This window comes from Chiloscyllium plagiosum, unplaced genomic scaffold, assembly GCF_037043375.1.
Source record: "Chiloscyllium plagiosum isolate Xiang-an unplaced genomic scaffold, Cpla_swu_hap1 HiC_scaffold_50, whole genome shotgun sequence".
Lineage (NCBI taxonomy): Eukaryota > Metazoa > Chordata > Chondrichthyes > Orectolobiformes > Hemiscylliidae > Chiloscyllium > Chiloscyllium plagiosum.
In genome coordinates this window covers 47,308,255-47,322,647 of record NW_028270188.1, presented here as the reverse complement: position 1 = coordinate 47,322,647, position 14,393 = coordinate 47,308,255, and the positions used below count along the sequence as shown (strand labels likewise).

The 14,393-nt window shown below is 56.0% G+C and overlaps 1 protein-coding gene across 1 annotated transcript in view; it reads left to right on the top strand.

Annotated features, from left to right (window-relative positions):
• The first annotated feature begins 1,229 nt into the window (after window positions 1-1,229).
• LOC122546642 (C-myc promoter-binding protein-like) overlaps window positions 1,230-14,393 on the top strand; it is a 42,546-nt gene continuing 29,382 nt past the window's right edge. Inside the window, exons 1-3 of the mRNA XM_087985100.1 lie at window positions 1,230-2,010; window positions 6,555-6,864; window positions 7,591-7,846. Coding sequence (XP_087841226.1) covers window positions 1,995-2,010; window positions 6,555-6,864; window positions 7,591-7,846 — 582 coding nt within the window. The 5' untranslated portion in view covers window positions 1,230-1,994. The remainder of the gene's footprint in view (window positions 2,011-6,554; window positions 6,865-7,590; window positions 7,847-14,393) is intronic.

Sequence of the window (14,393 nt, the reverse complement as noted above, 5' to 3'; positions counted from 1 at the left end):
GGGGCTGGTTCTCACTGGGGTACGGGGTCACCCACCCTCTCCTGAAGGGGCTGGTTCTCACTGGGGTACAGGGTTCCCCTCCCTCTCCTGAAGGGGCTGACTCTCACTGAGGTACGGGGTCACCCTCCCTCTCCTGAAGGGGCTGACTCTCACTGGGGTACGGGGTCACCCTCCCTCTCCTGAAGGGGCTGGCTCTCACTGGGGTACGGGGTCTCCCTCCCCGTCCTGAAGGGGCTGGCTCTCACTGGGGTACGGGGTTTCCCCCCTCCCCCAGGGGCTGACTCTCGCTGGGATACGGGGTCCCCACCCCTTTCCTGAAGAGGCTAACCCTCACTGGGGTACGGGGTCTCCCTCCCCCTCCTGAAGGGGCTGACTCTCACTGGGGTACGGGGTCACCCTCCCCCTCCTGAAGAGGCCGACCCTCTCTCACTGGTGTACGGGGTCACCCTCCCCCTCCTGAAGGGGCTGTCTCTCACTGGGATACGGGGTCCCCACCCCTTTCCTGAAGGGGCTGACTCTCACTAGGATACGGGGTCCCCACCCCTTTCCTGAAGGGGCTGTCTCTCACTGGGATACAGGGTCCCCACCCCTTTCCTGAAGAGGCTAACCCTCACTGGGGTACGGGGTCTCCCTCCCCCTCCTGAAGGGGCTGACTCTCACTGGGGTACGGGGTCACCCTCCCCCTCCTGAAGAGGCCGACCCTCTCTCACTGGTGTACGGGGTCACCCTCCCCCTCCTGAAGGGGCTGTCTCTCACTGGGATACGGGGTCCCCACCCCTTTCCTGAAGGGGCTGACTCTCACTAGGATACGGGGTCCCCACCCCTTTCCTGAAGGGGCTGTCTCTCACTGGGATACAGGGTCCCCACCCCTTTCCTGAAGAGGCTAACCCTCACTGGGGTACGGGGTCCCCCTGCCGACCTCTGGTTGCTCCCCCTGTTTCTTGCCCGACACATTTCTTCAGGTTTCCTATGTCTGTGGTCTCCTTGATCAGCTTGTCTGTCTTACCCACCCCTCCCTGCACTCCCTGCTGCTTCCATGTTCCCTGTCTACCTGACTGATGTCTGTTCGTCTCATCTCCATTTGCAGTGGAACTTTAGATTAGATTAAATTACAGTGTGGAAACAGGCCCTTCGGCCCAACAAGTCCACACCGACCCGCCGAAGCGCAACCCACCCATACCCCTACATTTACCCCTTACCTAACACTACAGGCAATTTAGCATGGCCAGTTCACCTGACCTGCACATCTTTGGACTGTGGGAGGAAACCGGAGCATCCGGAGGAAACCCTCGCAGACACGGGGAGAACGTGCAAACTCTACACAGTCAGTCGCCTGAGGCAGGAATTGAACCCGGGTCTCTGGCGCTGTGAGGCAGCAGTTCTAACCACTGTGCCACCGTGCCGCCCCCTGCCACCGTGCCGCCCACGGTTACCTCGCTCTCTGCCCGGTCTCTATCTCTGGGGTCTCCCTGTACACTGAGTGCCTGCAATGTGGTGCTGTTCCTGGTAACTACTTCAGCGGGTCAGGAAGAGCAGAGAGCTCCATCACAGCTGATAGTCAGGCTGTACTTCAGTTGCTAGGCTTGTACCTCTTCACCGATCAGTCGGGAGGTGAGGGAGGCTTTGAACTCTGAGGAGAATGACCTCCTCTGTGAGAGCTGCCTGTCTCTCTCAGGTTGTGGTTTCCTTGAGTATTGAAGACGAGTCGTAGCGTTTCCATGAGGCGTGCCCAGGCCGCACTGTGGATTAATCAGATTTCTGGCAACTTGAGAGGAACATGCCTGACCCATCGAAGGGAGTGGCAGCAGGAGTAACACAAGTTCCTGCAGCATTTCCTGACAGCTTTGGGCTCTGTGTGGAAATCCGGAGACTTGAGTCTGTAAAGTAGACGGACCGTGCAGTTAGTCAGATCGTAGCTCAGCATTGGTACAGCGCCGGGGGTCCCAGAGGTGTAGTGCACGGGTCTGTATATTGGACAGCACTTCACTGAGGAGATGGCAGTTACAGAAGGTGAGTTAACAGTGTGCAGGGAGAACACAGCTTCAAATGACAGAGCAACAGCTTCCTCTTCCATTCAAATCTCACCAACACCCCTGTGCTAGAGTTCCAACGGACAAACAGCCGTTCACCCGTTGAGTCTACAGTTTCTCACTGGGGTACGGGGTCCCCCTCCCTCTCCTGAAGGGGCTGTCTCTCGCTGGGGTATGGGGTCCCCTTCCCTCTCCTGAAGGGGCTGCCTCTCTCTGGGGTATGGGGTCCCCCTCCCTCTCCTGAAGGGGCTGCCTCTCTCTGGGGTATGGGGTCCCCCTCCCTCTCCTGAAGGGTCTGCCTCTCACTTGGGTAAGTGTATTCAGGTCAGAGTTATGGTCTATGAATGGAGGGGGGTGTTGGACTGTCAGCAGGAGAGGAGGCTTTCAGGGAATCAGTCCGAGGCTGTGGCAGTGTTGCACTGAAAGGGGGCCTGTGAGAGTGAGCTGTTACTGGAATGTGTCTTCACTGTTCGCAGATTCACAGTGAGCTGCCTGTAACTGTGACAGTACCCTGTCAGTACAGCCTTCGGATTAATACAGTCACATTGTGGTGCCCTTGGCCTCTTTCATTGTGTTCAGGGAAACAGTTTGATGGCAGCATCGGTTTTAAGAGCCTTTTTGAGTGCTGTGTACTCTGTGTGTCTCTGTACCCCCATCAGAAGTGAAACTTTCCTCAGTAGTCTCTCTGTTTCTGAATGAAACAGACATTGAATTGGTGCTGAGCAGGTATAGCAACTGTTAACAGTCCCATCAAACACTCCATGTAACGGTCACCTGCTCGCCAATGGGACTTGGAGTAAAGGCTATGATTATAACTGGACCATGCTGGGAATAAACAGCAGAACTGCCAGCTGCCGTACGGAGAGGGCCAAATAATTAATCAGAACTGACTCACTATGCAGATAGGTACTACTGGTAGGGACAGGTCTGTCACTGTATAACACTGGGGTACAGTACTGGTGGGGACAGGTCTGTCACTGTATAACACTGGGGTACAGTACTGGTGGGGACAGGTCTGTCACTGTATAACACTGGGGTACAGTACTGGTGGGGACAGGTCTGTCACTGTATAACACTGGGGTACAGTACTGGTGGGGACAGGTCTGTCACTGTATAACACTGGGGTACAGTACTGGTGGGGACAGGTCTGTCACTGTATAACACTGGGGTACAGTACTGGTGGGGACAGGTCTGTCACTGTATAACACTGAGGTACAGTACTGGTAGGGACAGGTCTGTCACTGTATAACACTGGGGTACAGTACTGGTAGGGACAGGTCTGTCACTGTATAACACTGGGGTACAGTACTGGTGGGGACAGGTCTGTCACTGTATAACACTGGGGTACAGTACTGGTGGGGACAGGTCTGTCACTGTATAACACTGGGGTACAGTACTGGTAGGGACAGGTCTGTCACTATAACACTGGGGTACAGTACTGGTGGGGACAGGTCTGTCACTGTATAACACTGGGGTACAGAACTGGTGGGGACAGGTCTGTCACTGTATAACACTGGGGCACAGTACTGTTGGGGACAGGTGTGTCACTGTATAACACTGGGGTACAGTACTGGTGGGGACAGGTCTGTCACTGTATAACACTGGGGTACAGTACTGGTGGGGACAGGTCTGTCACTGTATAACACTGGGGCACAGTACTGGTGGGGACAGGTGTGTCACTGTATAACACTGGGGTACAGTACTGGTGGGGACAAGTCTGTCACTGTATAACACTGGGGTACAGAACTGGTGGGGACAGGTCTGTCACTGTATAACACTGGGGTATAGTGCTGGTGGGGGCAGGTCTGTCACTGTATAACACTGGGGTACAGTACTGGTGGGGGACAGGTCTGTCACTGTATAACACTGGGGTACAGTACTGGTGGGGACAGGTCTGTCACTGTATAACACTGGGGTACAGTACTGGTGGGGACAGGTGTGTCCCTGTATAACACTGGGGTACAGTACTGGTGGGGACAGGTCTGTCCCTGTATAACACTGGGGTACAGTACTGGTGGGGACAGGTCTGTCACTGTATAACACTGGGGTACAGTACTGGTGGGGACAGGTCTGTCACTGTATAACACTGGGGTCCAGTACTGGTGGGGACAGGTCTGTCCCTGTATAACACTGGGGTCCAGTACTGGTGGGGACAGGTCTGTCACTGTATAACACTGGGATACAGTACTGGTGGGGACAGGTCTGTCACTGTAGAACACTGGGTACAGTACTGGTGGGGACAGGTCTGTCACTGTATAACACTGGGGTATTGTACTGGTGGGGACAGGTCTTCACTGTAGAACACTGGGGTACGGTACTGGTGGGGACAGGTCTGTCACTGTATAACACTGGGGTACAGTACTGGTGGGGACAGGTCTGTCCCTGTATAACATTGAGTACAGTACTGGTGGGGACAGGTCTGTCACTGTGTAACACTGGGGTACAGTACTGGTGGGGACAGGTCTGTCACTGTATAACACTGGGATACAGTACTGGTGGGGACAGGTCTGTCACTGTGTAACACTGGGGTACAGTACTGGGTGGGGACAGGTCTGTCCCTGTATAACACTGGGGTACAGTACTGGTGGGGACAGGTCTGTCACTGTATAACATTGAGTACAGTACTGGTGGGGACAGGTCTGTCACTGTGTAACACTGGGGTACAGTACTGGTGGGGACAGGTCTGTCACTGTATAACATTGAGTACAGTACTGGTGGGGACAGGTCTGTCACTGTGTAACACTTGGGTACAGTACTGGGTGTTGACAGGTCTGTCCCTGTATAACACTGGGGTACAGTACTGGTGGGGACAGGTCTGTCACTGTATAACATTGAGTACAGTACTGGTGGGGACAGGTCTGTCACTGTGTAACACTGGGGTACAGTACTGGGTGGGGACAGGTCTGTCACTGTATAACACTGGGGGACAGTACTGGTGGGGACAGGTCTGTCATTGTATAACACTGGGGTACAGTACTGGTGGGGACAGGTCTGTCACTGTATAACACTGGGGTACAGTACTGGTGGGGACAGGTCTGTCACTGTATAACACTGGGGTACAGTACTGGTGGGGACAGGTCTGTCCCTGTATAACACTGGGGTACAGTACTGGTGGGGACAGGTCTGTCACTGTGTAACACTGGGTACAGTACTGGTGGGGACAGGTCTGTCCCTGTATAACACTGGGGTACAGTACTGGTGGGGACAGGTCTGTCACTGTATAACACTGGGGTACAGTACTGGTGGGGACAGGTCTGTCACTGTATAACACTGGGTACAGTACTGGTGGGGACAGGTCTGTCCCTGTATAACACTGGGGTACAGTACTGGTGGGGACAGGTCTGTCCCTGTATAACACTGGGGTACAGTACTGGTGGGGACAGGTCTGTCCCTGTATAACACTGGGGTACAGTACTGGTGGGGACAGGTCTGTCCCTGTATAACACTGGGGTACAGTACTGGTGGGGACAGGTCTGTCACTGTATAACACTGGGGTACAGCACTGGTGGGGACAGGTCTGTCCCTGTATAACACTGGGGTACAGTACTGGTGGGGACAGGTCTGTCCCTGTATAACACTGGGGTACAGTACTGGTGGGGACAGGTCTGTCCCTGTATAACACTGGGGTACAGTACTGGTGGGGACAGGTCTGCCAGTGTGCGTGTTTGAGTGCAGGTTCCTTGCCATCTCAGCTGTGGTTTACATTGTGTGCTGTTTGGGATCGTTTTGTGAGAGGCAGGATTTGTGACATTGCCTGGCGACTTTGTGACTGTCACGCTTTCCTTTTTCGAGATGAGGAACAAGTAGTTTCTCTCTGTGAGCCTCACCCATTGTCATGTTTCCCTGTCAATAGCCGCAGGGGATTTTCATGTTGGTGATAAAAATCCCCTTTCGATGGTGCTGGGAAAGGTACTTCAGCTTTTCCTGTCTGTCCCTGCTCATCATCGAGCACTTTCCCTTCCCTTCAGGCAGCCAGGTCTTGAGGTAACCTCAGGGGAAGTGAGGACTGGCTATCATTTCAGAAGTGGCAACGACTGTGTGTCTAGGGAGATTACCATAGGGCTGGATGTTATTCCGGAGTTGGCATTGACCGTTTCTCTGGTGAGGCTCTCACAGCACTGGGCATCATTCCGGAGTTGGGATTGACTGTCTCGTGAGACTAACACAGGACTAGTATTAGTTATTGAGAGTTATTCCGGAGCAGCTCTGGCTGATTCGGTGTCCTGTGCCCTGTCTTGGAGAGAGTGCAGTACTCCTGAATGTGAGTTGTGTTGGTCAGCTTGGTTGCCATTTTGTGCACAGTGTGACCTCCTAGCCAGCAGGTTTGTACATAAGCCCCTGCTTCTCCTGGTTGTAATGGGCCCTCTGATTGGGTTGGTGAGTTGACCAGCGTTGGTCACTGTCCTTCTGGGAGTTGGTAGACTGCGATGGAGGGTATGTGTTGGGGAGGTCATTGTGGTTATGGGAAGGGGAACTCATGGATGTCAATGTTCATTCCCCCACTCCACCTCCCGCCTTACGCAGATGGTTCAGGTGTAGCCATGACTGAGGAGAATGCCCCCCAGCTTGTGGATTATTTTGTGGTGGCCGGTCTGACTGACACCTCCAAACCCCTGGAAGAGGGCACCTCGAAACTGGCAAGGCCCGTCGAGCCCATCGTTGATGTGGCAATCATCATCCGCTCGCAGGGTGAGGAGGTACCTGAGGGATTCACCTGCATCGAGACCACTCCATCCGGACAGTCTGCTGATCTCAACTGTGGCCTCCTCAGCACCTCGCACATGTTCCTGTGTTACAGGCGCAGCAGAGAGAAATTACCGCTCATCGACCTGGGGTAAGTCATCACCCAATAATCCCAGCGACGGGGTCAGCAGCTAAACAAGCTGGAGAGAGGCTGAATGGCCTCCTGTTCCTGTGTAACAGGCTGGAGAGAGGCTGAATGGCCTCCTACTATTCCTGTGTGACAGGCTGGAGAGGGGCTGAATGGCCTCCGGCTCTCCCTGTGTAACAGACTCGAGGGGCTGAATGGCTCCCACCCCTGTGAGGTCAGTTCAGGAGCTGTACAGGGTGTGTGTGTACTGCTGGCCCTCCCTACACCCCACTCTGTCTGAGTTTCCATGGCAATGGGTTATTTTTAAAAGCTCCTTTCGGTTATGTCAGCATTTCCATCTGAGAGTGTTTTATGACTCTCACTTCCCTTTGGCCGAGCGATGAGCTCAGCAGCAGAGCAGATGATAGCCCCCCCCCCCCCCCCCCCCCCGCCTCCCCATGAGGAATGGATGACCGTGGGTACCTTCCTGTGACTGAGCTGACCTGGCGCTGTGGTCTGGAGGGGAGAGTGGTCTCTGCGGTTCTCACATGCTGCTCTACTGTAATCCACGAGGGACTGAGATGTAGGATGGTCGGAGAAATAAGGGGGAGGGTCTCCGAGCGTTGGAGGAAGTGGGGAAGGGGCAATGCCAGATGCTGCCCGGGATGTGTCAGGGTAGGGTGTGGATGTGTGTTTGTGTTGTGTCATGGAGTAGTTCAGTTTGACATGGGCCTGGTATAACCATCACAGGGTCCTGTGTGAGGGCAAAGAGAGACTGAAGCCGGGATGCAGAGTCATCGAGACCACTCCATACAGTCGGGCAGCCCATATCAGCGGAGGGGGTACGAGCCTTCAGCAGCGTACCTTCATCACGTACCGCAGAGCCACAGAGTGCCAGGCACACAGCACGTTGGCGGTGACTGACATCTGTATCATCATGCCCAGCAAGGGCGAAGTGCCCCCACACACCTTCTGCAAGGTGGACAAGAACCTCAACGCTGGAGTGGTGAGCATTGGCACGGGGGAGATGGCACAGGGCTCAGTTTGACTGACTGACTGAGAGAGAGAGTGACTTGGCTGCACTGTCGAGAGGTCAGTCAGTCACACAGAGACAGGGGCCGCACTATCGAGGGGTCAGTCAGTCACACAGAGACAGGGGCCGCACTATCGAGGGGTCAGTCAGTCAGTCAGTCACACAGAGACAGGGGCCGCACTATCGAGGGGTCAGTCAGTCACACAGTGACAGGGTCCGCACTATCGAGGGGTCAGTCAGTCACACAGTGACAGGGGCCGCACTAGCGAGGGGTCAGTCAGTCACACAGAGACAGGGGCAGCACTATCGAGGGGTCAGTCAGTCATACAGAGACAGTGCCGCACTATCGAGGGGTCAGTCAGTCACACAGAGACAGGGGTCGCACTATCGAGGGGTCAGTCAGTCATACAGAGACAGTGCTGCACTATCGAGGGGTCAGTCAGTCACACAGAGACAGGGGCCGCACTATCGAGAGGTCAGTCAGTCACACAGAGACAGGGGCCGCACTATCAAGGGGTCAGTCAGTCATATAGAGAAGGGCCGCACTATCGAGGGGTCAGTCAGTCATACAGAGACAGGACCGCACTATCGAGGGGTCAGTCAGTCACACAGACACAGGGCCGCACTATCGAGGGGTCAGTCAGTCATACAGAGACAGGGCCTCACTATCGAGGGGTCAGTCAATCACACAGAGACAGGGGCCGCACTATCGAGGGGTCAGTCAGTCAGTCAGTCACACAGACACAGGGCCGCACTATCGAGGGGTCAGTCAGTCATACAGAGACAGGGCCTCACTATCGAGGGGTCAGTCAATCACACAGAGACAGGGGCCGCACTATCGAGGGGTCAGTCAGTCATACAGAGACAGGGCCTCACTATCGAGGGGTCAGTCAATCACACAGAGACAGGGGCCGCACTAATGAGGGGTCAGTCAGTCAGTCAGTCACACAGAGACAGGGGCCGCACTATCGAGGGGTCAGTCAGTCAGACAGAGACAGGGCTGCACTATCGAGGGGTCAGTCAGTCAGTCACACAGTGACAGGGCCGCACTATCGAGGGGTCAGTCAGTCACACAGTGACCGGGCTGCACTATCGATGGGTCAGTCACACAGAGACAGGGCTGCACTATCGAGGGGTCAGTCAGTCAGTCACACAGTGACAGGGCCGCACTATCGAGGGGTCAGTCAGTCACACAGTGACAGGGCCGCACTGTCGAGGGGTCAGTCAGTCACACAGAGACAGGGCCGCACTATCGAGGGGACAATCGGTCAGTCAGTCAGTCCCACAGAGACAGGGCCGCACTATCGAGGGGTCAGTCAGTCAGTCACACAGTGACAGGGCTATACTGTCGAGGGGTCAGTCAGTCACACAGAGACAGAGCTGCACTATCGATGGGTCAGTCAGTCAGTCACACAGAGACAGGGCCACACTATCAAAAGGTCAGTCAGTCACACAGAGACAGGGCCGCATTATCGAGGGGTCAGTCAGTCACACAGTGACAGGGCTACACTGTTGAGGGGTCAGTCAGTCACACAGAGACAGGGCCGCACTATCGATGGGTCAGTCACACAGAGACAGGGCTGCACTATCGAGGGGTCAGTCAGTCAGTCACACAGAGACAGGGGCCGCACTATCGAGGGGTCAGTCAGTCAGACAGAGACAGGGCCGCACTATCGAGGGGTCAGTCAGTCATACAGAGACAGGGGCCGCACTATCGAGGGGTCAGTCAGTCAGACAGAGACAGGACCGCACTATCGAGGGGTCAGTCAGTCATACAGAGACAGTGCCGCACTATCGAGGGGTCAGTCAGTCACACAGAGACAGGGGCCGCACTATCGAGGGGTCAGTCAGTCATACAGAGACAGTGCCGCACTATCGAGGGGTCAGTCAGTCATACAGAGACAGGGGCCGCACTATCGAGGGGTCAGTCAGTCATACAGAGACAGTGCCGCACTATCGAGGGGTCAGTCAGTCACACAGAGACAGGGCCGCACTATCGAGGGGTCAGTCAGTCATACAGAGACAGGGCTGCACTATTGAGGGGTCAGTCAGTCACACAGTGACAGGGCCGCACTGTCAAGGGGTCAGTCAGTCAGTCACACAGAGACAGGGCCATACTATTGAGGGGTCAGTCAGTCAGTCACACAGAGACAGGGCCACATTATCGAGGGGTCAGTCAGTCACACAGTGACAGGGCTACACTGTCGAGGGATCAGTCAGTCACACAGAGACAGAGCCGCACTATCGACGGGTCAGTCAGTCAGTCAGTCACACAGTGACAGGGCTACACTGTTGAGGGTTCCGTCAGTCACACAGAGACAGGGCCGCACTATCGATAGGTCATTCACACAGAGACAGGGCTGCACTATCGAGGAGTCAGTCAGTCACACAGTGACAGGGCCGCATTATCGAGGGGTCAGTCAGTCACACAGTGACCGGGCTGCACTATCGATGGGTCAGTCACACAGAGACAGGGCTGCACTATCGAGGGGTCAGTCAGTCAGTCACACAGTGACAGGGCTATACTGTTGAGGGGTCAGTCAGTCACACAGAGACAGAGCTGCACTATCGATGGGTCAGTCAGTCAGTCACACAGAGACAGGGCCACACTATCAAAAGGTCAGTCAGTCACACAGAGACAGGGCCGCATTATCGAGGGGTCAGTCAGTCACACAGTGACAGGGCTACACTGTTGAGGGGTCAGTCAGTCACACAGAGACAGGGCCGCACTATCGATGGGTCAGTCACACAGAGACAGGGCTGCACTATCGAGGGGTCAGTCAGTCAGTCCCACAGAGACAGGGCCGCACTATCGAGGGGTCAGTCAGTCAGTCACACAGAGACAGGGCTGCACTATCGAGGAGTCAGTCAGTCACACAGTGACAGGGCCGCACTATCGAGGGGTCAGTCAGTCACACAGTGACCGGGCTGCACTATCAATGGGTCAGTCACACAGAGACAGGGCTGCACTATCGAGGGGTCAGTCAGTCAGTCAGTCACACAGTGACAGAGCTGCACTATCAAGGAGTCAGTCAGTCACACAGAGACAGGGCTGCACTATCGAGGGGTCAGTCTGTGACACGGAGACAGGGCCGCACTATCGAGGAGTCAGTCAGTCACACAGTGACCGGGCCGCACTATCGAGGGGTCAGTCAGTGACACAGAGACAGGGCTGCACTATCGAGGGGTCAGTCAGTCACAAAGTGACAGGGCCACACTATCGAGGGGTCAGTCAGTCAGTCCCACAGAGACAGGGCCGCACTATCGAGGGGTCAGTCAGTCACACAGAGACAGAGCTGCACTATCGAGGGTTCACTCAGTCACACAGAGACAGTGCCGCACTATCAAGGGGTCAGTCGGTCACTCAGAGACAGTGCTGCAGTATCGAGGGGTCAGTCAGTCAGTCACACAGAGACAGGGCCGCATTATCGAGGGGTCAGTCAGTCACACAGTGACAGGGCCGCACTATCGAGGGGTCAGTCAGTCACACAGTTACCGGGCCGCACTATCGAGGTGTCAGTCAGTGACACAGAGACAGGGCTGCACTATCGAGGGGTCAGTCAGTCACAAAGTGACAGGGCCACACTATCGAGGGGTCAGTCAGTCAGTCCCACAGAGACAGGGCCGCACTATCGAGGGGTCAGTCAGTCACACAGAGACAGAGCTGCACTATCGAGGGTTCACTCAGTCACACAGAGACAGTGCCGCACTATCAAGGGGTCAGTCGGTCACTCAGAGACAGTGCTGCAGTATCGAGGGGTCAGTCAGTCAGTCACACAGAGACAGGGCCACACTATCAATGGGCCAGTCAGTCACACAGAGAAAGGGCCGCATTATCGAGGGGTCAGTCAGTCACACAGTGACAGGGCCGCACTATCGAGGGGTCAGTCAGTCACACAGTGACAGGGCCGCACTATCGAGGGGTCAGTCAGTCACACGGTGACAGGGCTGCACTGTCGAGGGGTCAGTCAGTCACACAGTGACAGGGCCGCACTGTCGAGGGGTCAGTCAGTCACACAGAGACAGGGCCGCACTATCGAGGGGACAATCGGTCAGTCAGTCAGTCCCACAGAGACAGGGCCGCACTATCGAGGGGTCAGTCAGTCAGTCAGTCACACAGTGACAGGGCTGCACTGTCGATGGGTCAGTCTGTCACACGGAGACAGGGCCGCACTATCGACGGGTCAGTCAGTCACACGGAGACAGGGCCGCATTATCGAGGGGTCAGTCTGTGACACAGAGACAGGGCCGCACTATCGAGGGGTCAGTCAGTCACACAGTTACCGGGCCACACTATCGAGGGGTCAGTCAGTGACACAGAGACAGGGCTGCACTGTCGAGGGGTCAGTCAGTCACACAGTGACAGGGCCGCACTATCGAGGGGTCAGTCAGTCACACAGTGACTGGGCCACACTATCGAGGGGTCAGTCAGTCACACAGAGACAGGGCTGCACTATCGAGGGGTCAGTCAGTCAGTCACACAGAGACAGGGCGGCACTATCGAGTCGTCAGTCAGTCACACAGTGACAGGGCTGCATTATCGAGGAGTCAGTCAGTCACACAGAGACAGGGCGGCACTATCGAGTGGTCAGTCAGTCACACAGAGACAGGGTGGCACTATCGAGTGGTCAATCAGTCAGTCACACAGAGACAGGGCTGCACTGTCGAGGGGTCAGTCAGTCACATGGAGACAGAGCCGCACTATCGACGGGTCAGTCAGTGACACAGAGACAGGGCCACACTATCGAGGGGTCAGTCAGTCAGGCACAAAGAGACAGGGCCGCACTGTCGAGGGGTCAGTCAGTCAGTCACACAGTGACAGGGCTGCACTGTCGAGGGGTCAGTCAGTCACACAGTGACAGGACTGCAGTATCGAGGGGTCTGTCAGTCACACGGAGACAGTGCCGCACTCGAGGGACAGTCAGTCACACATACACAAGGCCGCACTATTGAGGGGTCAGTCAGTCAGTCACACTGAGACAGGGCTGCAGTATCGAGGGGGTACTCTGTCACACAGAGACAGGGCCGCACTATCAAGGGGTCAGTCGGTCACACAGAGACAGGGCCGCAGTATCGAGGGGTCAGTCAGTCAGTCACACAGAGACAGGGCCACACTATCAATGGGCCAGTCAGTCACACAGAGAAAAGGCCGCATTATCGAGGGGTCAGTCAGTCACACAGTGACAGGGCCGCACTATCGAGGGGTCAGTCAGTCACACAGTGACAGGGCCGCACTATCGAGGGGTCAGTCAGTCACACAGTGACAGGGCCGCACTGTCGAGGGGTCAGTCAGTCACACAGAGACAGGGCCGCACTATCGAGGGGACAATCGGTCAGTCAGTCAGTCCCACAGAGACAGGGCCGCACTATCGAGGGGTCAGTCAGTCAGTCACACAGTGACAGGGCTGCACTGTCGATGGGTCAGTCAGTCACACGGAGACAGGGCCGCACTATCGAGGGGTCAGTCAGTCAGTCAGTCACACAGTGACAGGGCTGCACTGTCGACGGGTCAGTCAGTCACACGGAGACAGGGCCGCACTATCGACGGGTCAGTCAGTCACACGGAGACAGGGCCGCACTATCGAGGGGTCAGTCAGTCACACAGTGACAGGGCCGCACTGTTGAGGGGTCAGTCAGTCACACAGAGACAGGGCCGCACTATCGAGGGGACAATCGGTCAGTCAGTCAGTCCCACAGAGACAGGGCCGCACTATCGAGGGGTCAGTCAGTCAGTCACACAGTGACAGGGCTGCACTGTCGATGGGTCAGTCAGTCACACAGAGACAGGGCCGCACTATCGAGGGGTCAGTCAGTCAGTCAGTCACACAGTGACAGGGCTGCACTGTCGACGGGTCAGTCAGTCACACGGAGACAGGGCCGCACTATCGACGGGTCAGTCAGTCACACAGTGACAGGGCCGCACTATCGAGGGGTCAGTCAGTCACACAGTGACAGGGCCGCACTGTCGAGGGGTCAGTCAGTCACACAGAGACAGGGCCGCACTATCGAGGGGACAATCGGTCAGTCAGTCAGTCCCACAGAGACAGGGCCGCACTATCGAGGGGTCAGTCAGTCAGTCACACAGTGACAGGGCTATACTCTCGAGGGGTCAGTCAGTCACACAGAGACAGAGCTGCACTATCGATGGGTCAGTCAGTCAGTCACACAGAGACAGGGCCACACTATCAAAAGGTCAGTCAGTCACACAGAGACAGGGCCGCACTATCGAGGGGTCAGTCAGTCACACAGTGACAGGGCTGCACTGTCGATGGGTCAGTCAGTCACACGGAGACAGGGCCGCACTATCGAGGGGTCAGTCAGTCAGTCAGTCACACAGTGACAGGGCTGCACTGTCGATGGGTCAGTCAGTCACACAGTGACAGGGCCGCACTATCGAGGGGTCAGTCAGTCACACAGTGACAGGGCTACACTGTTGAGGGGTCAGTCAGTCACACAGAGACAGGGCCGCACTATCGATGGGGCAGTCACACAGAGACAGGGCTGCACTATCGAGGGGTCA